Source organism: Panicum virgatum, chromosome 2N, assembly GCF_016808335.1.
Source record: "Panicum virgatum strain AP13 chromosome 2N, P.virgatum_v5, whole genome shotgun sequence".
Classification (NCBI taxonomy): domain Eukaryota; kingdom Viridiplantae; phylum Streptophyta; class Magnoliopsida; order Poales; family Poaceae; genus Panicum; species Panicum virgatum.
The window spans coordinates 58,097,346-58,122,464 of record NC_053146.1 but is presented as its reverse complement, the minus strand read 5'-3'; the positions used below and the strand labels follow the sequence as shown (position 1 = coordinate 58,122,464).

Sequence of the window (25,119 nt, the reverse complement as noted above, 5' to 3'; positions counted from 1 at the left end):
CGGCCCACCTCCCACCTTTATCTCCTCACTCCTCCCGTTCCCGACCGACGCCTCACACCTCTCTCGACCGAAGCCGCCGTCCCTGCCTCCTCCGCCAGACCGCCACCGCACCCGCCCCTGCCTCCTCCCCGCCGCGCTCCCGCACCTGCTTCCTCCGCCGGTCCCCTGCCTCCTCCTCCTCCGCCAGCACCGTCCCCTGCCTCCTCCTCCGCCGCCCGCCGCCCGTCCCCTGCTTCCTCCTCCTCCACCGGCGCCATCCCCTGCTTCCTCCGCCGCCGCCGCCCACCCCTGCCTCCGCCGCGCCCTCCCTGCCTCCGCTTGCTGCCTCCTGGCCGCGCCGGCGGCCCACCTCCTCCCAGCGGCGCCTATCCTCCGCCTACCCCCCTAGGCGAGGCGGCACCCCTCCGCCTAGCGCATAAGCGCGCCTGGGCGAGCGCCTAGTAGCGCCTTTTTGAACACTGCCTCCAGAGAGTGATACTTTCAAGCTATCAGTTAAAAGGACTAACAGGACATCTGATACTTTCAAGCTATCAGTTTTTCTGTATAATCAAACTATCAAGGAGCTCAAAACATTACCTGAAAAGAAATTGGTTCTCAACATTCAGAAAATAAATATCAAGTTATGCACATTACAAAAAGAGGTAAAGTAAGAATTGCATTTGTTCTGGCATTACCTGTGGGTACTGAATTACCTGCGCTGTAGCTACCAGGTGATGACATGATTTGTAGCTATTTTTTTACTGATTTAATGAGTACACATTCTAATATGTATTCTGGTGCTACCGTGCTACAAACTCCAGAAAATATAAAGAAATTCGAGAGACGGCTGGTAATCAGGCTATCCAGCAACCAGTCAGGGTCGAGCAATTGTATGAATATAGGCACAAAGCAGCAAAGGTCTTTGGAATAAATATGAAGTTACTCTTCATCACAATATTTGTGGTGCATAAGAAAGGTAATGAGAAAGTTACCATTTTCATGTTAACCTCACAAGGCATCTGTTTCTTTAAGCTATTAATTTTCGCTTACAAATGCGAGTAGTTAAAATTGTTGCCAAAATAGAAAGATTAAGTCCATATCTTAATACCACACATATTGTAATTTTATCACAAGTGGGATCACTGTCACAAATCCAAGGGTGAGCAAACAAAGATAAGAAACAGCAGAGCGAAGATATAACAGGAAAACCTTTGGTGCCATTTAGCCCCAATTTAAACAGATTGTCCATGGGCTGAATGATGCATTTACAAACATAACTCCATGTACACATCACAAGAAGACAGAGGTATTTTTCAATAAATGCATACTTGCATAGCATTGTTTACAAATACACTAGATGGAAGCATAAATCAAATCAAGAGTTAGGAGTATTTTATCATGCCATGGAAGGGAAAAGTCCTCCTTTGTTGGTATAAGCCCCTTCATATTCCACCACCTAGTTGCCTTGGAACTAAAACACTTGACACGTATTTGGTGTATCAATTTCCTTACAACCTGCAGCACAATAGTGGCAAGAATCAGTACATGCACACCAGCATCACAGCAGGAAAAGAACCATTAGTCTGTAACTCTGTATTATGGTCAAAGGTAAACATTTGATGAGCTAGCAGTATGTATTGATGTCAATGTAAACATTCCAAGAGCATTCTGCAACGGTGGATAATAACTCATGAGGTATTATCTTATACTAAAGTATGAGTACATCCTACATTTTGAAATAATTTAGCCATCATAGGTATTTATTAAAAAAAACCATAAATTCAATGAGCCTACCGATGCACAAGCACTTGTACTGTACAATAGGGCCTCAATTCTTCCAAAGCCTAAAGTGGTTAATTGACACTTTACTTTGGAAATCTTGCTATTACTATTAGCTTTTCCTTGACTAAGGCGTTGAACCACTCTTCGAGCATATGAGCCACCAAAAAAACAATTCGATGTGGCTCACGAAACATGTCACGATTTCCAGTGGGAGTTACCTTATATGAGCTACTGATAATATTCATGGACTAGGGGAGGCGGAGCAACTGACTGACAGCCAAATCTAATGAATCAACGTTCTTCCGTAGTATCTTTCTTTCAGAAAATTAAGATTCAACAAGACAGAAATGAACAGAGTTAAACTACTATGAAAAGTAACACACATTGAGACCATCATATTAAGATGGCCATTAACCAATTCCATAGTGAATAGAACTACATATTGTCAACTAACAAAAGGATACAGTTGCATAGCTAGGCTTTCCAAGTCTCTCAGTTCCTCATTTAACCTGCAAAAACATATTATCAGGAAAGGCTAGCAAGAATCAAGAAACAAAAAATGTTTTAACCATTGTAAATACATACAAAGAACATTATTATTCTGAAAAAGAAATACAGTTTTTTTTATATATAGTATCTTCTTTCGCTTCAAGAATCACAGCAATCATGAAATGCAGCAAGACTTTTAGCCACTACAGAAATGTGCAGTTCACAAATACTTCCAGAACTGCTATTAGTTGACAAGATATCCCACTAGAATAAGCAGTCCACACACTGTACTATCACACTATGCATGGCAAGATGAAAGATGAACGATTTGGTCAAACTGATCACCTCAAGCACGAATTGATGTATTTATTTCCTTTTGAAGATGCTTCAAGTGCTGCAAAAACATAAAAAATTAACAATCATAATCTGGAGCCCCAGCAAAATAATTGATGTTTAGACACTCAGCCCATGGAATCATATATGACAACCGCAAAGACAAGAAGCAACATCTAATAGAAATTCGCACATCAAACTACGGAAACCTTGCAATCACTATTACTACAAGTAAATGAGGTGCGACGTTTGAAGGCCCACACTTCCCAGTATTATCAGAGATTTAGTTGCACCAATCCGAAGACAGAATTTCCCCAAGGCCCCAATACATGCGAACACTCCAGAGAGCCTTGTAGATTCCCCAAGAGTCTCGACTCTCGAGGCCTCACCAGATTCCTGGAGGCGGCCGACGACGTCGCCCAAGCACTTCATGTTCTCCGCCGACGTCGAGGTGACCTTCGTGTCCGCGCGTCGCAGCAGTAAGATTCATCGTAATCCATCAGTCGCGTTTTGGAATGTGAAGAGGGAGTAGCAGAGCAGCGAACAGAGCTCGAAGGCTCGCCGCGTTTTGGTGTGCGAAGAGAGAGTACGTACGTTCGAGAGGGCGAGGCGGAGGGAGGTGAAGAGGGACGCGTAGCTCTCGGCGATGGCGGCGGCGTCCCGCTCCACCGCCGCGACCTCCCGCGCCCCCGGAGGCGCCGACGAAGCGGCGGGGGATGAGGAGTTCACCACCGGCGATGGGACCTCCGGGGGCGGCGACGGCATCGGATCAGGGGACTTTCCGGCGACCGTGGCTGGTTCCATCTCCGGTTGGGTTTTCTGTTTCGCGGAACGGAAATGGGGAGAGAGAAGACAGAAGAGGTGTCCTGGGCTCCTGGCGCTTTGTGGATGACGTGTACTGACACGTGTATGATGCGCTGGAGGCTGACATGGACTTTGATAATCCTTCCCCCCGAAAGCGGACAATCTAATTTGACGAGTCCTGGAAAGCTGGACAATGTGGTTAGTGAGTTTTTTCACACAAGAAGGTTAGAATTTATTTTTGTATAGAATCAAAAGTTGGAAAATTTAATTGTCCGTTCACTAGGCTTCAAGTCCAGGTCCCAAAGCATCTCATCAGGAAAGTTCCATTTCAAAAATAACGATAATAACCATGGCACAAGACTCCAACTGGCAATGGTTTGCAAATGTATTAAGCAAACACTCCCTAATCTCTGTTGTTTAATGGAGCTCGAGGTTTCTCATATGAGGGCAACATATCATATGAGCCATGATATATAAGTTTATTACTAATTCAGCTTCAGCTTCTACACACGACAAAAAGATGCAAAAAATTAGTTTAAAAAAAAGATGCAAAAAATTTCCGCTCACTGTTCCGAAGATATTAAAGATTAATCAGCAGATTCTACATAATTCCTCTTCTGCTTAAAAAAACAGAAACATCAAGTGCAGGGGGTTGACTGTGAATAAGCGGCACGTCAACTAGAATTTCTTGACAGCCTCCTTCGCCGGCCACCCCCGCTGGAGGCAAGAAGTCTCGAGCATTAAAAACTCAGGCGACGCCGCGGGGCGATCGGATGGAAGCTGCGACGAAGGCAACGCATCTTCCGCGTGCCGCATTGCGCTCGGCGGTAGTCCCAAGATCTGTGCCGCGTTCCGGATCCAGGGTGTTCGGCGCGGCCAAAGCTCTCGGCTCCTCGCCTTTCTTCGGTGGAGTGAGTCGCCCAAGCTCAAGGTTCCGGTGGGGTGGAGCGCACTCCTGCTACCTTCAAGGCCCCAAAAGGTACGAAAGATGAAGGCTTTTATGCGGCATGGTTCTTGTATTCCACCGAATTTGTTGTGGGAATTGAGGACTGCGACTTGCGGGTGTACTGTTGCAGTATGAGCATGGTAGCATCCAGCTGGTCCAAGCGATTTGGGCTTTGATGTTATCTTGTTTTATGCTGGGCCCAATTTTTTGTTGGAATTGAGGATTCTGAGTGCAATGTCTCATATTCAGTAGCATCCAGGAGGGAGCACAGGAGCAATCCATGTGCATTCACAATTCATGCTGTTGGGTTATCTGGGCCACTTTGCTGTGTGGGATAGCCCTAGTGGTAGTGGTACTGGTTAGGCAGGATCATGCAAGTGGTTGTTTAATCGAAAGGAGGGGATGGCTTGCAGGATGGTAGATTCAGGAAGGGTCTCATTCCGTCTTGAGACATGGGATTAATATACTAGTGGTATTTCAGTACATTTCTAAATAAGTCATCGTACATCATAACACAGAAAACTAAATGCTTATGATGTACTTGCTTCTATTTTGATGTCGAAAATCTGATGGCAATTTAAGATCTGATCAAACCAACCCACACAAAGGACCATTCACTTTTTTCCTTTCTTCTGTGCATCTATTTACCTTAAATTGCTCCTATTTTATTATGTCTCCAGCAAGTTGTGACTTGGAAAACGTTGTTTCATGTCTTTTGAACATGAGTCATTGTAGAGATCCAAGTGATAATATTCATATAGTTTGGTCATTACAGATAATTCATAAACCTTTATGTGTACGCTTGGTTCTCAATGATGGTAAACAGCAAGAGGGGGCACCTTTTTCATTTTTCTAACATAACAATGCTTGGTTCTTTGCAGAGAAAGTATTTGAACACTTCCTAGTGAGTTATGATGGAGATGGTTCTATCTGAGTTTGCAAAACAAGTTATCATCTCACTCGGCAATTTAGCCAGTAATGAAATCACCAAAATTTTATGCATCAGAAATGAGATTGGTAGACTGTCGATAAAACTTGACAGTATGACAGCTATCATCAGGGATGCAGAGCAGACAATTGTGCAAAATGAAACTACTAGGGATTGGCTGAAGAGGTCACGGGAAATTATTTATGAGGCTGAAAACATAATTGACCGATGTAGGATTGAAAGGGAGAGGCTCCAAACATTACAACCGCAGGTCAGGAAATGTCTTGATCCTTTGTTGATTCTCGTTTTGTACCTTCAGGGTTGGATATTTGCATCATAGTTTTGTCTTCAGTATTCACTGAGAAGTCCTGAGTTACAATTTTTGCTGAAGTTCAATGCTTATCCAAATAATTGTGCTTGTATACACTGTAACTGAATCTCCTGAGCTTTGAGAGTTCACCTAAGTGGTCACTGCTATCTTCTTTCCCCTTGCATGTTCACAGTGTGTAAAACCTCAGCTCAGAGATGAGGTAAGGGATATTCTTCCAAAAAGATGTCAATCCTTATAGGAATTTTCCAACCGGCCACTGCAACTTGTGGAAATTTGAAACAACAGATATACCTATTCTCTGGTTTTCTTTTTGCAGACAGCACAATCTAGTGAATCATTTCTCTTAAGGTTTTAACAGGCTGTTTCTCTAGTAGTTTCTCAAAATTCTCTCAAGTCTACGAATGTCTGCAAGACTTACAGCATGCAAAGTAGAGCACTGCTTCATCAGATCATTAGCATGCTTGTGAGATTAGAGCATGTGTAAATCATTATTTGTGTACCGAGTAGAGTACTACTTCTTTTATTATACATTTGTGATCATTAGCATGCTTGTGAGATTAGAGCATGTGTAAAGCATTATTTGTGTACCGAGTAGAGTACTACTTCTTTTATTGTACATTTGTGTATTGGATAGCAACTTCTTCGTGTAGGAAGAATGGTTGATTGACATATGCAATGCACCATAAGCCACAATCCAATTGATACCCCCTCCATTTGAAAACACAGGCTTATTTTGTTCTATAAATTTAAATATTGCATACTTGGATCAATACTTCTTCAAATTATAAGTATGTTTACTGTAAAACAATTATACAACAAGATTTATATTTTAAAAAATCACATATATTGGTCCTTGAGCGGGTCGATAATGTAAAGAGGGGTAGAGGTAGACCTAAACTGACGTAGGATGAGTCGGTTAAGAGAGACCTTAAGGATTGGAATATTTCTAAAGAGATAGCTTTGAATAGGAGCGCTTGGAGAGTAGCTATCAATGTGCCTGAAACTTGAACTTATTTCTTTCGGGTTTCATCTCTAGCCTACCCCAACTTGCTTGGGAAAAAAGGCTATGTTGTTGTTGTTGTTGTTGTTGTATTGGTCCTTTTAGTAATAAGTATATGTGAACCTTATTATCTATAGAGTAAAATGCACCAGAGGTCCACCAACTTGTAAGGGTATGCCATTTAGGTTTACGAACACCAAAAGTATATTTTTAGATCCATCAACTTGTAATTCGTGTCACTTAGATCCATAAACTATGAAAGTGCATTTTTAGGTCCATAAATTTGTAATTTGTGTCACTTAGGTCCATAAACTTCGAAAGTGCATTTTTAGGTTCATGAATTCATCCATGAGCAATCGTGTGGCTATAGACCCTTAAAGGCCGCCCCGATATAACTGTCCATGAATATCTTTCAACCCTCACGACCTCACCGACAACCACTCTGGATTGACCCAAGTCTAACATCATCACAAGATTTTTCGCCACAACAACTTGCACCACCATATCCGGCCACCCACGCCACAGAGGATATAATATCCACTACCACGGTACACATGTTGAATCCCTCTATAACTTCCTCCATCTTTCCAAAACAATCACCCCCTACTCTCCACCCATATTACGGGTTATATCTGGATATAAGCTCCAGAACTCACCAATGGCAGTCCGGAAGCCCCCTTTGAATCCCAATATATGTCAATAACCTCCAAAATAAGTCTTTCATCCCCCCTCTTGATATGGCTTGAGTCTAAACCTGATTACAATGACAGATCGATAACACCCAACTCGCTCTCCGGAGAGGCTCTGAGTTCTTGCGGGAATTGCCTACTGCCTAAACCCTAATGAGCCGCCGGCCCTTACATATATACTCTCTGGAAAATAACTAAAAAGACCCCTAGAGAAACTGAGAACTAATACAAACTAATTAAACTTGAACTACTCCGTTGTGGACACCAGCTTCTTCTTGCGTTGATACTTCTTGCCAAAGAATGTGTCCACAACACTCCCCCCCCCCCCGACCAAAAAGCTCGTCCTCGAGCTTGAAAGTTGGATAACTCTCCTTGAAATCTGCCAGGAGTTCCCATTTAGCTTCAGCCGGACTGCGACCCTCCCATTGCACCAAGAGATTCCATGAATTATTAGCCGGTGTCGCCCACAATACTTTCGCTGGCACTGGAAGAGCACGGCCATGAGCAATCAGCGGTAAAGTGGCAGGAGCAGCAGGGAGGTCGCCAATGTGCTTCTTCAAAAATACAATGTGGAACACATCATGAATGCGAGTCTTGGGAGGAAGACGTAGACGATATGCCACCGAGCCAATCCTTTCCACCACCTGAAACGGCTCATGGCCCATAGAAACGCAATGCAAGCTTCCCTTTGGAACCATCAGTGATGCCCGTCGCCGTTCTGTGGTGAAGACGAAGCCATACCCAATCACCAATCTCAAAAGCCACATCTCGATGCAATTTGTCATGAGAGGTCTTCATGAAATCCTGAGCTTGCAACAGCCTTTCTTTGATCTCTGAAAGAAAAACATCGTGATGCTGGAGCTGCTTATCCACCGCAAGGACACGCGCCAAACCTGGCTGGTAGGATGCCAAAGTCGGCGGTTCACAGCCATAGACCACCTGAAAAGGCGTTGTGCGCAGCGCCGACTGATAGGAAGTGTTGAAACAAAATTCCGCCCACGGAAGCCACCGGAGCCAGCTGCGAGGGCGATCTCCAGCTAAGCACCGCAAATATACACCGAGCACTCTGTTGGCAACCTCTGATTGTCCATCCGTTTGTGGCCGAAAAGCAGAACTTAGTCGAAGCTTGACACCAGCCAAATTGAAAAGCTCAGTCCAAAGTGTACTAGTAAAGACAGGGTCTCGATCACTCACAATTGAAGAAGGAAAACCATGCAGCTTGACAATGTTGTCGAAGAATGCTTGAGCCACTGTTAACGCTGTGTAAGGATGACCCAATGGCACAAAATGCACCATCTTGGAAAAGCGATCCACAACAGTCAGCACTACTGATTTGCCACCCACCCGTGGAAAACCCTCCACAAAATCCATGGAGATGTCAGACCACACCATCGATGGGACGTCCAACGGTTGTAACAATCCGGCGGGATGAAGATGCTCAGTCTTGTTCCTTTGACACACCAGACAGCCACGAATATACTCACGGACGCGTGCTGCAGCGCGGGGGCTGTAGAAAGAAGCACGCAGCCGAACCAGGGTCTTTTGCACACCTTCATGACCCGTACTATGAGCATGGTCGAGCAACTGAGGCCAAAGCGATGAAGAGTCAGGGACGAAGATCTTGCCCTGATAAAGGACGAAGCCATCCACCTCTGACCAGCCTGGCCCAGCAGTACCTGCCGCTATCTCCTGTCGCTTGGATAGCACCTCCGGCGAGGACGCGGACTCGCGCTTGAAATCCTCGAACAGCTCGAACTCTGGCCGTGAGATGGCATAGAGCCGAAGGAACGACTCGTTCTCATCACGCCGCGACAAGGCGTCGGCCGCGGCGTTCATCTTGCCCGGCTTGTATTCCACCTGAAAACTGTAACCAAACAGTTTGCTTACCCAAGTGTGTTGCGAAATTGTGGAAAGCCGTTGATCTAGGAGATGCTTGAGGCTGCAATGGTCCGTGCGCACCACGAACTCCCGCGTCCAGAGATACGGGCGCCAGTGACGAACAGCTTGGACGAGCCCAATGAGCTCGCGCTCGTATGCCGCGAGCTTGGCATGCTGCGAGGCCACGGAGTGGCTGAAGAACGCGATCGGCCCAGCGCCCTAGTGGAGGACAGCGCCGAAACCCGAGCCCGAAGCGTCGCAGTCGACGATGAATGCTTGGTCGAAGTCCGGCAGCTGGAGCATCGGAGCCGTTGTCAGTGCGTGCTTGAGGGCATCGAAAGCCTCTGTTGCCGCTGATGTCCACTGGAAAGCCTCCCGTTTGAGAAGAGCCGTCAACGGGGCTGCAATGACACCATAATTGTGGATGAAGCGGCGGTAATAGCCTGTCAAGCCAAGAAAACCCCGAAGCGCCTTGATGGAGCGAGGCAGCGGCCAGGCCTGCACCGCGCTGATCTTGTCCGTGTCCATGGCGACCACCCCGTTGGCAATGACATGGCCAAGGTACTGAATGCGCTGCTCCCCGAATGAACACTTGGACCGTTTGAGGACAAGGCCATGTTGGCGGAGCGCGAGGAAGACCGCACGAACATGCTGCAAATGTTCCGACCAAGACTTGCTGAATATGAGAATATCATCGAAAAACACAAGAACGCACCGGCGCAGAAAAGGCTGTAGCACGGCGTTCATTAGCGCCTGGAAGGTCGATGGAGCGTTGGTAAGGCCGAACGGCATCACAAGGAATTCAAAGTGCCCATGGTGCGTTCGGAACGCTGTCTTGGCGATGTCATCAGCATGCATCCGAACTTGATGATAGCCACTGCGTAAATCCAGTTTGGTGAAGAACACCGCGTCCTTGAGTTCATCCAACAGTTCTTCGACGATAGGAATCGGAAACTTGTCACACACAGTCTTGCTGTTGAGCGCGCAGTAGTCCACGCAGAATCTCCAAGAGTCGTCACGTTTGCGGATGAGAAGCACCGGCGAAGAGAACGCAGAGGTACTAGGACGAATGATGCCTTGGGCCAACATCGCCTGACATTGAGCTTCGATCTCATCCTTCAGGAGTTGGGCGTACTGGTAGGGCCGAACAGCTACCGGCGGTGTTCCTGGGAGGAGGTGGATACGGTGGTCGAACGAGCGCGCCGGTGGCATTGGGCTCGGTGAACAAATCAGCGAACTCATCCAGCAGGGCCAGCAGATAGTCTCGCTTGTCAGCCCCAGCGGTGACCATGGAAGATGTTGGGCGCATACCACTCCAACTGACGCGACGGTCGTGCCACCAGAACACCATGGTGAGATTGGTGAAATCCCGGAGGATAGGACCGAGGGTGCGGAGCCAGTCACACCCCAGAACAATGTCGACGCCGCCCAGTGGAATGACGGAGAGGTCGGCCACAAACTCCTCCGTGCCGATGGCGAGACGCACTGACTTGCACACTCCTGCTGCAGCTACACGATCCCCATTGGCCATGCCGACGTAGAGCCTAGGTCGAGGTGACGGAACGAGGCCCAGACGGCGTGCTGTGGACTCATCGATGAACGAGTGAGTTGGGCCGGAGTCGACCAGGGCGACTGCGGGCGCGTCCCAGACCACCGTGGCGAGCTGCAATGTTGCACTTGTCTGGATACCCGTGATGGCGGCCACAGAAATCTTCAGGTCATCATCAGAGCCGCTGTCCTCGGACGCCTGCACATCGGCGTCGAGCTCCAGGAAGTAGATGCCTTTACTCATGCACTGCTTAGCATGTTCCTTGGAGAACTTTTCGGGGCAGTTGAAGCACAACCCCTCTAGGCGTCGTTGTGCCATCTCCTCAGGTGAGAGGCGTTTGAAGCGGCCGTCGGCAGGTAACACTGGCTTGGCGGGCGCGGTGGGCGGTGCTGGCGTAGATCCCGTCGCGCCGGGCGCCTGAGCCGATCGGAACGGCGAAGACGGAGGTCGCTGGGCCGAACGCGTGGGAGTGCGGGTACTCCCAGTTGTCGCATCGGCGCCCAGGACTTGGCGGCGCTCGTACGCCAGGGCGAGCACCATGGCGTCCTCCAGTGTGTCCGGCTTCTGCAGCTCCACATCAATGCTAAGAGGCTGCTGTAGGCTGGCTGTGAAGATGGCGATCTGTTGGGCCTCCGTGACTCCCTCGCAGCGTGCTAGGAGAAGAAATTTCTCCTGATATTCATCGACGGTGGAGGTGCGGCGCAGATGTGTGAGTTCGCCCAGAGGGTTACTGCGAAGCGGCAGCCCGAAACGCCGGTTGATGGCGTCGACGAACTGCGGCCACGTCGGAACGCCCTGATTTTGCTCGAGTCTGTAATACCATTGGCTGGCGGCGGCCTCCAGGTTAAAAGACTCCGTGCGCACCTTGAGATGGTCCGGCGTGCCGTAGGCGCAGAAGAATTGCTCTCCCTTATGCAGCCAAGTGATGGGATCGTCAGAACCGTCAAACTTCGGGAAACGGAGTTTGTGCGACGGCGCGGTTGGGGTTTTGCTGGATGACGACGATCCATCGGTGTCGAACCGGCCCTTGCTATCTAAGACTTGCGTCTGGACATTCTTGATGGAGGTCGAAAGGAGGCCGATCTCCTGGCGGAGCGACGTCACGTCGTCGTCCATCTTCTTGCCGTTGTCGCCGACCATCTTGACGAGTCGGTCGACCACTTCATCCAGAATCGCCTTCGTGACCGGGACGTCGGCATCGGCGCCGTCGGCCATGAGCGGTAGGGTTTAGCGGCACGCAGAGGAGGTGGGACGTGGCGTAGATGCGATGGAACCAGGCCAAGAAAGATCCCTAGACTGATACCAAGATGATATGGCTTGAGTCTAAACCTGATTACAATGACAGATCGGTAACACCCAACTCGCCCTCCGGAGAGGCTCTGAGTTCTTGCGGGAATTACCTACTGCCTAAACCCTAATGAACCGCCGGCCCTTACATATATAGTCTCTGGAAAATAACTAAAAAGACCCCTAGAGAAACTGAGAACTAATACAAACTAATTAAACTTGAACTACTCCGTTGTGGACACCAGCTTCTTCTTCTTGCGTTGATACTTCTTGCCAAAGAATGTGTCCACAACCCCTCTCCTCTCCCTATGCACATGATTTGAAACTGGGGCTCAAATTTCACCATTCTGACGAAACTCCAGCAATGTGTGGGAACCGTGTAGATTCATGTTGGTGCGATATAGTGCATGAAGGCTAGGTGGAGGGGTATAGGCCTAGGTGACACAAATTATAAGTTTATGGACCTAGGAATGAACTTTCAGAGTTTGTGGACCTAAGTGACACAAATTATAAGTTTATGGACCTAGAAATGCAATTTTGAAGTTGATGGACCTAAGTGACACCCTCCTACAAGTTGATGGACCTCTGGTGACATACAAACTTTGAGAATCGTTTGTACCTTTACTTTGTTTTTTCACAAATAGTATGTATTGCTGATATACGGCTAAATGAGTAATTTTTTTAGAGCTACATTTTTTGAATTCATCCACACATTTCATATTAATTTGGCAGTTCCGGTCCGGAATTAATATCTTTTCCTTTCTGTATAGGAATGCAATCCTTCATCAGTTTTCAAGTGCTGCAGAGATCTTGCCATTGACTACATAATTGCAAGTGATATACATGAACTAAATCAGAAACTTGACAGCATTTATCAAGAGGGTGAGAGGCTCCATCTAAAGCCAGCGCTGGAAGATCAAATAAGATTATACCAAATAAGATTAGATCTTGATGTTGCTCCATATCTAGAACCTGATATTGTGGGCAGAGAGGTGGAAAATGACTGTAACAGTCTCATCGAACTACTAAGGAGAGAAGACATTCCTAGTCGTTCTAATCGTCCTTTGTTTGCTATTATAGGAACAATTGGTGTTGGCAAGACTACTCTTGCTAGAAAGGTATACCACAAGGCAGAAACTATGTTTGAGACCAGGGTATGGGTGCATGTCTCCAAAGACTTGCAGCATATGTCAATGTGGTCAGGTGAGAGTTTCAGCAGAGGAGAGACAGCAGGACAACAAGCACAGTTGCGTACCTGGCTACAAGGTAACAAGTTTCTGCTGGTCATTGATGATGTGTGGGGAGAGAATGTTTGGGATGGTCTGCTAGAGATACAAGCACAACATGGAAGCCCTGGCAGCAGAATCCTTATAACAACCCGTAATGAGCGTGTTGCGAAGAGAATGGGGGCAGTTCATCTTCACCGTGTGAAGGGCCTTAACGAGGACGATGGTTGGTGGCTGCTCCGTACAAGGGCCTTCCTTGATGAGAGCACCGGAAACATGCAGGATATTGGTAGGCAAATTGTGCAAAAGTGCAATGGCCTTCCAATGGCAATAAGGAGAATTGGATGCCTTCTAAGGGAAGTGGACCCCAAAGAAGATGACTGGTGGAGAATCTACTCCAGTGATTTCTGTGGCCTTTCTTCAAGGATAAGAAATGCTATCAATATGAGCTACCTTGGGTTGCCATATTATCTGAAGAGGTGCTTTGTTTATTGCTCACTATATCCAGAGGGGTCTGTGATTTATCGGCAGCGTATCACCCAGCAGTGGATTGCAGAGGGGTTTATTGTGACCCAGCAGAATACAATGCACAGGTCAGATGCAACTGTTGAAGAGGAAGCTGGAAAATGCTATGATGAATTGTGTGGTATGGGCCTTCTTTTGCCAGAAAATGGAGCTTATGGTGCAGAGAGATCAAAGATGCCTCATCTATTCAGATCATTCGCACTTCTCCAGTCACAAGATGAATACTTTATTGGCAATCCTCAAGATATAGGTGATGTTTTGAAACCATGCCGCTTGTCTATTACAACCGGAGGTGCAGAAGCGCTCAGAAATGGTATTAGAAAGTTGAAGTGCTTGAGGACAATTATCCTGTCTGGGAGTCCACTAAATGACAGGGCCTTGGGTGATATTTTTCACAAGTTCACACACCTAAGAGTTCTAGACCTTGGAGATACACAAATCGAGTGTATTGCTAGGAGTTTGGGATCGATGACGCACCTTAGATATCTCAGCTTTGCAAACACCCAAGTTAGAGAGATTCCATCTACAATTGAGAATCTTAGGATGCTACAGTTCTTAATTCTCAAGAATTGCACTCGTCTGAATACTCTTACAGAATCTCTGGGGCGCCTTACAAACTTGAGAGCACTTGATATCTCAGGAGCTGGACTAAACCAAGTGAAATTCGGATTCTCCATGATGAAAGAACTCAACTGCCTACAAGGTTTTCTTGTAAGCCCAGGTGGTCCAGAAAATAGAAATGGTTGGTCATTTCAAGAGCTGAGGTCCTTATATAAGTTAACAAGCCTCAAGATGCTAAGGCTAGAGCGAACAATAACTGGGGAAGATGCAAGACAATCAGAGTTGGAGGCGAAATCTCATCTCAAAGAGCTTGAGCTATGCTGCAGCACTGTTGATGGAATATCAGAAATTAGTAGAGCTGCAAATATTAAAGATGTGTTTGAAGCACTCAAGCCAGGACCTTCTATTGTCTCTGTCAAGCTAGAAAATTATTATGGCCATGGATTCCCATCTTGGCTAGCCTCGACTCATCTCCGACAGCTAAAGCGGTTGACCCTTGATGGCTGTTTGTTTTGCCAAAATCTCCCATCTCTGGGTCAGATGAGAAGTCTAAAATTCCTAGCAATAAATGGTTCCAATCTGTCTACTTACATTGGCCCTGAAATTCGTGGAACACCAGATGACGGGGTGGCATTTCCGAAGCTGGAGCAGCTGGTTATTAGCAAGATGAGCAACTTGAAATCGTGGTGGGGCCTTGAAAAAAGAGATATGCCTTTACTCATGAATTTCAGGATTGTTGGATGCCCCAAGTTGGATTCACTCCCTCACTGGCTTGAGTATTGCAACGCACTGACAAGCTTGCATATTGACCATGTTGATAGCTTGGAAACGATTGAGAACATACCTGCACTTAAAGAACTCGAAGTTTGTGAGAACAAGCTGAAGATGATATCAAACCTTGGAAAGCTTGAAGATTTGAAAGTAGTGAATTGCTTGATTTTGGATGTTGTGCAGGATGTCCCTTCATTGCGCACAGTGCATTCAAATGAAAGGAATTCAACTAACCTTCCACAATGGTTGCAGCCAGAAAAACCTTTCATGCTCAGGAGACTGGAGATTATTGGAACTGAGGAGCTACTTGACAGCTGCTCCTCTGCATCTGCCCCATACTGGCCTGTCATCCAAAATGCTGATCATGTATATGCGTATCTGCCAGATGAGTCTTTCTACTTCTCGTATACCAAAACCAAAAGCAGTAGCTACTTCCATAAAAGTGCAAGGTCCCTTGCACAATCTTCTTTATATAGCTCACCTAGCTTCAGTATGCCAATTGTTCCACAAGCTGAAGAAGTTGTTCTGAAGGATGAAATTAGAAGCAACAGCGAGCAAGTTGCTCAATCCACAAATCAGTCATGGATGAGTATACTTTTCACGGTTCTGCTCTTTGTTGCTGCCCATATATTTTCCTTGTCAAGTGAATATTGATCACAGGATGGATTCCTTGTTCAGACTGACTGAATGTTGATGATCATGCTATTGCACTTCTGGACTCAGATGTGCCTTATTTACTGTCGCACAAAATTCATCTAGTACCTGTTTCTACTACTCTATATTATTTTGTATATTCATCAAGGTCTAAGTAAATTCTGTAATCATATTGTAGGACTCTCTCACCATGGTTAAGCTCCTGCAAGTATGTAGTTATGACTGGTTTCTACCGTTGTTTCAAGTTCTCAGTGTTTTTTTTGGAGACAGCGTACCTTTATATTTCTAAGTTGAGTTTATCTGTGACTGCTTTGTGGAAGATCACCAGAGATTGCTTGTACGTTACCATTTTCTTTGCCCATATTTTATTTTATATTAAATCAAAATGAAATTTCAGCTACCATTTTTAACTTTGGGTTCCTAATACAATGGTTGCAACAGACCAACACCCTGTCCCCATCTATGCTAATGACAACATTCGTAATCCATGAACCAGGTTAATCCATGCTTTACAAGTTACAAATATGATTGTCTTACAAATATGCTGGTTATGCACAAGAATCAGTTCTTAGTTCTTACAGATATGGGAGGAAACATCAAATCTGGATAATCACAGGCAGTACACAGAAACAGGTTGAGGCTTAATTATAAATACAAGTATCACATAACTGAGACGTCCCCCCTGATTTTCATCTTAAGAATTTCATCTTAAGAAGCTTGTGCCGTGATTCAAACCCGAGCTGGCTCAATGAACCGCTTTTCTGGCATGTTCAGCAGAACAGTCGCACCGTGAGAGTGGTTGGCATTACTGATAATGTCTTTGTACAAAGCCAAATCTCATACAGTGGAACATTCAAATTCAAATGTGCAAAATAAAGCATTAATGTACCTTAGGATTCAAACCAACTCAAAAGGGAACATAAGATACATAATTGCACCAATATATAGATAATCATTTTCTTTTGAGCAGTAGATCTTCATAATTGCAATAGATAGATCCTCGTAATTGCAATGAAGATACATGAACATATATTACAGGCAAACGATGCCACGAAGTTCTAACCAAGCTGAGTAACTTTATGCTTTATGTTCCAGGATTCCATATATGTAAGATCATTCCACAGTCTTATTTCACCAATGCACACACAATGTTGGAGCACATCCAAAACCTTGATTAACACCATTGCATCTGTGTCTTCTCTTGGCGCTCGAGGCATCAACTTGAGAATCTTTCTCCACATTCTCCCATGATTCACATCAAGCGGACATGCAATTCTGCGGAGCATGTAACTATTTGAAATTGATTTGTCGGTTCTTTTTCATCTGATTGCAGCTTGATAGGAGAAAACCATCACTCAAGAAATACAAGCAACAGCAATAACACAGTTGTGAAGAAGATGACAAGGGTCTGAACAAGCCAAATCTCTCTGTTTGTCCTATTCTGAAGCAAATAGGAAAGAACTTGCATAACAATGATAGTCATAATAAGATACAGAACAAGGTATCGTCTTATGGCTGTCTTTAGAGTTGATATCCGCCTGACTTGTTCTCTAAGCGCCCCAATCCGTGAGGTCCTCACAACAGAATTATCAAGTGAAACACATAGTGCTTCATGTGGAATTCCAGCTCCTGATAGAACAGGTGAGTTGCCTCGTTCTCCTATGCTTTGATCAACATGGAAATCAGCAGAGCTTTTTGTGTATGTGAAAAATGGAGATTCATCAGGTAGGTTTGCAAAAACTTTCCTGATGTGAAGAATAATTTCCCAATCTTCACCATTGGGAAGTAATCGTTGAAGCAGTTCTGCTGCGCCAACTATAGTGAATGTCTGCAGCATTAATGCATTAGTTGCAAACCAACCTGGAAGTTCTCTTAGCTCTCTATCAATAATGCGGACATGACGAAGCAGGCGGACTCCGGTGATATCCTTCAACCACGAGCAGCCTATTACTACCAGAACTTCAAGTGATGGAAGATTTGAGATTCTTTCAAGTCCATTGCAGGCTTGGAGAACCAATTCTTGGAGCACAGGCAAGTCCTCAACTATTTGCAGGCTATCGGCATAGCGTAGTTGCATGCTTCTGAGGGCTCCTGAGTTCTTGATCCCAGATGGCAGGTAATGCAGCTTAGGACAATTCTCCAGATGGAATTCCACAAGTGAAGGCATATCATCAGGTTCGAAACCTATCCATGATTGAAGATTGGCCATGTTTCTTAGGTGCAACTTCTCTAGCTTCGGAAATGCATGAGTGGTACTTGTACGCACTTGCTTAATGGTAACTAACTTGGAACAGCTGGTTATTGTCAGAAACTTGAGTTCAGTTAGCTGGCCCAAATTGGGCAGATGCTCACAGAATTTGCAATCAGTAAGAACAAGGCGCTGGAGGTTTGAGAGATTAGGTAGCCAATCAGGGAAAAGTTTTCCATAATAGCTCACTATTTTGAGAGATTTCAAGCAGTGTGGAGAGAAAGCCGATCAAATATGTCTTTGAGTGCTCTAGCATTTTCCTCTTGTACTTCAGATTGTCTATCATCATTGCTACAACATAGTTCAAGCTCCTTAAGGTGTGACTTCGCTTCTAGCATGGCTTCTTGCACCCTCGAAGAATCTGAGACTCTTTCCAACCTAAGAATCTGTAGGCTTCTCAATGCATCAAGAGATTTTATGTCTTCCAAAGGCCACCCAGTCGGATCATCCTCGCGCTTGGGTTTACGATTTACTACAAAGCCATGCAGCGTGGAAAGCTGCTTCAGATTTTCCAAACTTGGTAGGACTTGATGCAAATTGGTTCCGCGAAGATCAAGATTTCGCAAATTTTGCAGCTTTCCAATACCATTTGGAAGATTATGCAGCCAATTGCAATACCGGAGACCCAAGAACATTAGATTTGTGAGAGACTCAATGGACTCTGGAAGATCTGTAATTCGTGTTAATGAAAGATTTAGCAGCCTAAGGTGATACAGAGATTCCAGTGTCCTTGGAACATATGTAATTTCAGTACCACCAAGATCCAAAACCTGCAAATACTTGAGCCCCTTAAAAAGCTTGTCTAAGCTGCGATTGCCCAACGGGATCTTGTAAAGAATAACTGTTTTCAAGCTTGCCATAGTTCCCATTTCTTCAACAGTAGTTGGTACATTGCTTCTAATCCACATGTGCCGCAGTGCTTCACTGGAATTTCCATTTATAGTAGTCTTCAGATCACCAGAGAAAAATTTGTCTTTGGCAAAGAACTGCAAAAAAGATCTAATTTGATCATGCATTCTGCATCTTGTGTCATCATTTCCAGTTTCAGGTTGCAGAAGATTTCTTGATAACAACTCCCTGTAATACTCCTCTGCAATCTTTTCAAGACTGCAGTTATCTCGTTCCTCAATCAAACCCTCTGAAATCCACAGTTGACTAACAAACTGCTGCCTGATGACAGAGCCTTCAGGGATCAATGATAAATAAATAAAGCATTGCTTCAGATGCAATGGCAAATCATGGTAACCCAGAAAGATGGCCTCAGTTAAGCCATGGACATAATCTTGAAGGTCCTTGAAAAGCCATCCTTCACTTTCCTGCACCCTCTGCCAGGCCTCTTGGGTTCGTTCCTTTGTTCTTAGGACAGCACCTATAATCTTTACAGCCATTGGGAGCTTGTCACACTTTTGGATAATTGATATCCCAATATTCCTTAAAGTGTTACCATGGACGCTCTCATCCAGACAAGCATTGCGGCAAAGCAAGGACCAACAGTCCTGAAAACTTAATTTCTTAACCCGGTGGATGTGAGCATCCTTCACTCTCATAACAACACTTTCATCACGAGTGGTGATCAAAATTCGGCTTCCATGACCACATAGATGCCAATGAGCCTCCAGTGAATTCTCATAAATCTGATTATTACGTACATCATCAAGTACAAGTAAGAATCTCTTTCCTTTAAGTATGGCAGCCAACATTGCCTCAAGTTGCACCCTGTTTTCTTCTGCTCTGGGATTTCCACCAGCAGCCCTTACAATTGCAGACAGTAATCCAGTATCGTCGAAACCACTTAAGACATTCACCCATACAACAATACTGAAAGCATTTCTTGTGTGATGATCCTCATGAATTTTCCGTGCCAGTGTAGTTTTGCCAATTCCACTAACCCCAACAATTGCAACAACTTTCTTTGTGCTCTTCCTGTCTGTCAACACATCAATCAATTCATTTTTCTCATTTTCAATGTCACCTAAACTGAAGTCACCAAGTACCGCCTCCCATGCAAATTCAGACCTTCCATTCTGGCCTACATGGTTGATTGCTTCAAGTTCTAGATCAGATCCTTTCTTCAAAATATCTTTCATTTTTGCATTCAGGTTGGTGATTCTGGTTTTCAAACTCTTGTACTGGTTTCTGTCGGTACTGGATGGCAATGTAAACCAATGGCGTAACTGTCCACATTAAGATTTTACATGCTGTTAGTAGCCTACAGAAAAACTTGAAGAGAAATAATTTTATATACGACAATTTTTCTAAAAAATAACCTGGATGCAACACCCATTGCTTATGTACTAGTTAGAAGACAAATGTCCTGATTGAGTTTTCTTAATTTTTCTTTTCCGGAGTCTGCCTGACATGAAACCTCCCACCCCACCCCGATTTACCTTATGAATTATGATGATAACCAGCCTTGCAATCAAACTCGTGGGAATTGGGCTACCATCAGGCAGTGAGTGAAAAAGCAAAATAGCCGAGAACAAACGGAGCAGCTCGTGTGCGCAAGGTTCATGGCAGCGATTGCCTCCACACTTGATGACTTGAACTAGCACCGGAAAAATTATGGAATGAACTGTTTTTACGATACCGTTGATGCATATGAAACATATTTCTTCAAGCAACGCCTAATGCTTTATTTCCCAGTTCCCGCTAATTCGCTGTGATCATAAACGTGTCACAAAATGAGTGAGATTAGTAGCATGTTGGCTCGTGGTAATAAGAGGCGCAGAGCAAGCGAAGGACAGGTAATCATGCGAGCATCTAATGAGGTGAGCGATCTTTCCAAAATTTCTCTGCATCACCCACCCACCGGATCCAAGGGAACGGAAGCCGCGGAGCAGTGGTCTTACCGATCTCCGGGCCACCAGCTGCCGGCGCGCGCCGGCGCGGCGGAAATCGTCGACGGCGTCGCCGACCTCGTACAGCGCGTCACGGAGCTCGCGCAGCCACGCCCTGGCGCCGGCGTCGCGGCCCTCCTTCGCCTCGGCGTCCGCGGCCAGGCCCCGCGCCTTGTCGAGCTTCCGCTTCAGCCGCCGCAGCTCGTCCGCGGGGACCCCGCCCTCGCCCGCGAGGAGCGCCTCCACCGAGCGGGACGCGGCCGACAGCGCCGCCGTCGCGATCATCATGGCTGCGGCGGCGTCGGCGCGGGCGCGCGGCAGCGTCTCGGAGCCGGAGCCGGAAGCCTCCTGGAAACGAAAAGCTCTCGCGCCCGCGCCGTTGGGGTCAACGCGCGGCTACTCGAGACTTCGGAAGAATCGGGACGATCGTGGCCGACGTCAGCTGACGCCAGCAACGCAGCTTGCTATGCTAGCTCATCGTGATTAACGCGACAAGGTGGATGTCCCGTTGATTAACTAATCCATTAGTGTTCTGGCAATTCTGACCAGCAGCTTTGGATCCTTCGTCCAATAGATTAAATTGGGGTGCAGGATACGAGAAATTTGAATTGTTTTCGATTTTGACCAGTGATTTTGTCCGAATATGCAACTCGGAGACCACACAAATTGAGCTAGAGTTTCATTTGGCCACGGTACTCAACTCGGTGATTTGCAAGTAATTGGCCCTGCAAATCAAAGCTAGCCCAGTCAAGCAATGCCAAGTGTGCTAGTTTGGGTTTAAATGGGTCAACCCCAAATAAATCCAAAATATATAATCTCTTGAATGCAAAATGAGAATCAATGCTAGTATACATGGACAAGATCAGGGCCCAACGCTAAAAAAAACATTACACGGCTTTGCAGCCAGTTTGATACATGCCGCAGCCTCTTTCTAGTTTCCTGGAGTTCGTAGCTGTACTTTGAAATCATACGTGTTCTAACTTCTAAGACTAGTTGAAGACCGAAGCAACCGTGCAAAACGCCATCCCAGTGGGCTGCAACGGTTGACATCTGAAACCGGGATGATCGTCACCTTGAAACTGCAAACGAGTCCAGCGATGCAGGCTTGGCGCGCCAGCAGCTGAAGAATGGGGCCTTTCTTAGAAGCTCAAGCGTATGCTGGCACTCACGAGCCTCATCCTGCAACAGAAACCCAAAACGATTTGACAATCAATTCTGGGATCCCTGGACTGGTTCACCCGAAGAAAAAAAAACAGAAATATGTTAAAAGGGTGACCATTTAACACGATATCCAACTGTACAGGTTCCCTGCGTGTTTATGACATGGAAAATATATGCACTCCAATGGGGGATGGAACAGTACCTTCATGGCACGATAAGACAGCTCCCCAGATTGCAATTTTGTTACCAATGGATGTTCAAGTGATATGAAGGCTTCCACCAATCTTCTCCTGTCATCAGTGGCCAATACACAGATCATCACAACAGTTTACACAAGAGTTGCTTGCAAAAAGGAAGACACCCCTCTTACTTGCAGAGCAATGACTCGGTGGAGGGCAAGCATGCTGCCTTTGAAGATGTTCCTTGTTTCCTTCCAGTTGTTCCAAGGATAACTTCATGCAAGCCGGATTTATTCCAACAAATTGAGTACCTACCAAGAGATAAATGCCAGTTAAAACGTCTTTTCAACAAAACAATGAGCATATAGTAAAAACTCAAAAGGGAAAAAGTCCAGCTCACAAGGCAACAAACCCTATACTACCCGCAAGTCAAAGGTGGCACATCTCCAGAAATCTGTTGAAACTCCTTAGGTGGAACAGGTGCCTCAAAGATCTTTGGCTGCAGATAGAGAGGATCCGTTGTCATGGATAAATTCTGGAAAAATAAGAAACAAAGGAACACCAACCTTGCTTAATTTGAAAGGAGCAGACAATCTGCTGGACAGAGAGGACAAGCGAGCATCGAGAACTTTATCAATATTATTTTCGATAGTGAATCCTTCAGGAGCACCATCATGTAATTGTCCAATAGTAATGGTGGTCAAATACAAGGGTTCCAGTATGTGCGAGAGCAATGCACCTGTAGAAGGATGCAACGAAAAGAGGAATTATCACAGCTGACCCTAGAAGAATACACTTTATAAACCATAAAGGGTAAAATCTAACTGAAGCAGTAATGAGATGCCATTAAAATCATGATCGTAAAGAAAGTAAGAAATATGCCCATTTCTATGTCACAGTGTCAGACTCACTTTTTAACATGTTCAAGTGACACATCTATCGCCCTTACATCACATGATAAATGGCATGAAGATGTTAAAAATTCATGATCTCGATAGACATAATACTGATCCAGGGGTGGACTTGGGCAGAGAACCTTGAATTCCAACAACACTCCAGCGAGTGATTTTGTCAAAGCAGCTCATGGACAATGTTGTATCACCACGGCCAGGCTTCCTTTGAACAAAGCTGATGTCTGATACAGAAAAGCAGTATATTTATTAGAAAACATGTGACACAGTAATAGCTGGAAGCATGGTTTTGTTACATTTTTCCCACAATACAATGAATAAATTCCAGTTGCCAGGCAGGACCATCAGAAACAAAGCTGTTGAGCTACCAATTTCTAGACCACATTAAACATCTGTGGCGTCTATAATGGGATCCCTCACTATGCATTTGAACAACAATGTAAGCACTCCAGTTCCAGTTTAGCTGCACAGTTGCACGGTGGTCATTAACGTCGAGTAAGTAGAGTTACAGACTTCTATGACACTATTTCTGTCCGTTATGACTATTTTTTTTCCTGAATCCTGATACAGGCACAGAAGTGATTCATGAAACGGTTATAATAAAGTTATAACTAAGACCCAACTGAGTGGTAGCACTAAAGAATTCTCAAACAAATTGTTTCCTAGTTAAGATTCAAGATAAATTTCTTGTACTAGACCATGGACCAAGCCATATCGAATAAAACAGGTTATGTTACATGAAAATTACTAGCTCAAACCTTGTAATTACAAAGAATACAAATATTCAGATAGAAGCATACCACTGCATCGATTCACACCAACATCCAGCTGTTCCCTCAATTCTGATTCTGATGGCGGTACTGGCATGACCCCACCTGCACCAATCACCGAATCAAGAAACCATATCAGCTCCAACTATGCTCTGTGCAGCAGAGCAGAGTAAACGATCGGTTAGATTTGAACAAATGCTGCTCAGAACATCCACATAACAATTAACAGCAGCTGAAGTAAAAGTTCACATGGAAAGATGCAAATTATTGATGAACTACAGAACTAGTCCGAACAATGCAAATGTTGCTAGTACTAGCTCAGCATTCGCAAAGCATGCTCTGAAGCAACCAGTCGGAATTCAAACAAATAAGATTAGAGTAACCCATACATGGGAGCTGGGTGATGTAAAGATGAAGGGAGTGCCCATCCCTCAGCCTCCATCTCCCGCCATCCTCGGAAGCAACCAGCCACTCCGGCGAGGCCCCGCGGTCGATCTCCGAGTAAAGGAGGCGGATCAGCGCGCGGCGAGCGATGACCTCGGCGTGCGCATCGTGGACGAGGTCTCCGCGACCGCTGAGCCGCGAGGCGCCGAGGCACTTGGTGCCGGTGCCCATGGATAGGACGGTGGGGTTCTGCGGGTCCTGCGGGTTAGAGAGGAGGAAGGCGGCGAGGACCGTGGACTCGCGCCCCTGCGGCTTCCCTTTCTTGGGCAGGGAGCGGTAGTGCCGGAGCGCCGAAGAGGACGCGGCCTCCGCCCAGGGGGAGGGAGCGACGGCGCCCTCACGTGGCGCCGCCGGGGAGGAGGAGGGCAGCATCGACGTCATCGGCGTGAGTCGAGAAAGGGGAGCTTATTTGTAAAACATCCAGGTAACGAGGGCCTTTGAGAAAAATATTAATAACAGCGATGGGTTTTTTATGTAAATCACCACCGCCGATGAGGTCGCGTTACGAACGGCGAACGCCGCCAACACGGTTGCCATGCATCCGCATCCGCGCAAGCGTGCCGCTGCCTCCGCCGTCGCGCCACCCCCGGAAGAACCTTTGGCCCGCGCCGCCATGGACGAGAATCCGCAGATAAAGAGTACTGATTGGCTCGGACCGTGGTGCGTGGCCAGTCCTCAGTCCTCACCCCCATGGTGCCGCCACTGCACCCATTGCTGGAGCTTGGCAATTAAGCTGGGCTTGGATGAACTCCGCCGCGTACGTAGAATCAGCCCGGAGAGAGCATCTTCTTGTTCCTGCTTTGGTCCCTTTTGTCAGGGAACTGAAGAAAGCAATTT

At 46.0% G+C, this 25,119-nt stretch overlaps 4 protein-coding genes across 7 annotated transcripts; 1 reads left to right on the top strand and 3 right to left on the bottom strand.

The window, feature by feature from the left end:
- Positions 1-1,176: 1,176 nt before the first annotated feature.
- LOC120658448 lies at positions 1,177-3,452 on the bottom strand. Of its 2 annotated transcripts, none has more exons than XR_005668661.1 (6): positions 3,178-3,452; positions 2,973-3,039; positions 2,596-2,644; positions 2,226-2,270; positions 1,980-2,072; positions 1,177-1,494 (listed from the first exon to the last, which is right to left on the bottom strand). XR_005668661.1 is itself a non-coding variant. In XM_039936730.1 (6 exons), exons 1-5 carry the CDS (start codon positions 3,385-3,387, stop codon positions 2,010-2,012), a joined length of 438 nt encoding a protein of 145 aa, XP_039792664.1. In that variant the 5' UTR covers positions 3,388-3,437; the 3' UTR covers positions 1,177-1,494; positions 1,980-2,009. The 2 variants fall into 2 exon arrangements, 1 of the variants encoding a protein (XP_039792664.1); XM_039936730.1 differs by having other exon boundaries at positions 1,980-2,076; positions 3,178-3,437.
- Positions 3,453-4,050: 598 nt separating this feature from the next.
- Positions 4,051-16,001, top strand: LOC120658270 (putative disease resistance protein RGA3). The gene is made up of 3 exons (XM_039936509.1): positions 4,051-4,366; positions 5,215-5,532; positions 12,766-16,001. The coding sequence occupies exons 2-3, from the start codon at positions 5,245-5,247 to the stop codon at positions 15,730-15,732; spliced, it is 3,255 nt and encodes a 1,084-aa protein (XP_039792443.1). The 5' UTR covers positions 4,051-4,366; positions 5,215-5,244; the 3' UTR covers positions 15,733-16,001.
- A 627-nt stretch (positions 16,002-16,628) lies between these two features.
- LOC120658294 (putative disease resistance protein RGA3) lies at positions 16,629-21,224 on the bottom strand. 2 transcript variants are annotated; one of them, XM_039936541.1, is made up of 2 exons: positions 20,830-21,224; positions 16,629-20,154 (listed from the first exon to the last, which is right to left on the bottom strand). In XM_039936541.1, exons 1-2 carry the CDS (start codon positions 21,103-21,105, stop codon positions 18,184-18,186), a joined length of 2,247 nt encoding a protein of 748 aa, XP_039792475.1. In that variant the 5' UTR covers positions 21,106-21,224; the 3' UTR covers positions 16,629-18,183. The 2 variants fall into 2 exon arrangements, with proteins under 2 accessions (XP_039792475.1, XP_039792476.1); XM_039936542.1 differs by lacking the exon at positions 20,830-21,224 and adding an exon at positions 20,368-20,772.
- A 342-nt stretch (positions 21,225-21,566) lies between these two features.
- LOC120658362 (tRNA-specific adenosine deaminase TAD1) lies at positions 21,567-24,858 on the bottom strand. 2 transcript variants are annotated; one of them, XM_039936628.1, is made up of 8 exons: positions 24,228-24,858; positions 23,869-23,943; positions 23,194-23,292; positions 22,724-22,896; positions 22,580-22,656; positions 22,349-22,468; positions 22,181-22,268; positions 21,567-21,996 (listed from the first exon to the last, which is right to left on the bottom strand). In XM_039936628.1, the coding sequence occupies exons 1-8, from the start codon at positions 24,661-24,663 to the stop codon at positions 21,886-21,888; spliced, it is 1,179 nt and encodes a 392-aa protein (XP_039792562.1). In that variant the 5' UTR covers positions 24,664-24,858; the 3' UTR covers positions 21,567-21,885. The 2 variants fall into 2 exon arrangements, with proteins under 2 accessions (XP_039792562.1, XP_039792563.1); XM_039936629.1 differs by having other exon boundaries at positions 21,811-22,046.
- Between the last annotated feature and the right edge of the window lie 261 nt (positions 24,859-25,119).

What these genes read in the sequence shown, in the direction of transcription:
- LOC120658448 (XM_039936730.1), bottom strand. Translation starts at nt 3,387, where the DNA reads ATGGAACCAGCCACGGTCGCCGGAAAGTCCCCTGATCCGATGCCGTCG. An exon ending in TCCGCCTCGCCCTCTCGAAC is followed by an intron (nt 3,040 to 3,177) that starts GTACGTACTCTC and finishes GCGGACACGAAG; the next exon opens with GTCACCTCGACGTCGGCGGA. An exon ending in GAAAGCCTAGCTATGCAACT is followed by an intron (nt 2,077 to 2,225) that starts GTATCCTTTTGT and finishes ATTTTCTGAAAG; the next exon opens with AAAGATACTACGGAAGAACG.
- LOC120658270 (XM_039936509.1), top strand. Translation starts at nt 5,245, where the DNA reads ATGATGGAGATGGTTCTATCTGAGTTTGCAAAACAAGTTATCATCTCA. An exon ending in TCCAAACATTACAACCGCAG is followed by an intron (nt 5,533 to 12,765) that starts GTCAGGAAATGT and finishes CTTTCTGTATAG; the next exon opens with GAATGCAATCCTTCATCAGT.
- LOC120658294 (XM_039936541.1), bottom strand. Translation starts at nt 21,105, where the DNA reads ATGATGATCGCGACGGCGGCGCTGTCGGCCGCGTCCCGCTCGGTGGAG. An exon ending in AGCTGGTGGCCCGGAGATCG is followed by an intron (nt 20,155 to 20,829) that starts GTAAGACCACTG and finishes TAATGTGGACAG; the next exon opens with TTACGCCATTGGTTTACATT.
- LOC120658362 (XM_039936628.1), bottom strand. Translation starts at nt 24,663, where the DNA reads ATGACGTCGATGCTGCCCTCCTCCTCCCCGGCGGCGCCACGTGAGGGC. An exon ending in TGGTGTGAATCGATGCAGTG is followed by an intron (nt 23,293 to 23,868) that starts GTATGCTTCTAT and finishes TTTCTGTATCAG; the next exon opens with ACATCAGCTTTGTTCAAAGG. An exon ending in ACCGAGTCATTGCTCTGCAA is followed by an intron (nt 22,269 to 22,348) that starts GTAAGAGGGGTG and finishes CACTGATGACAG; the next exon opens with GAGAAGATTGGTGGAAGCCT.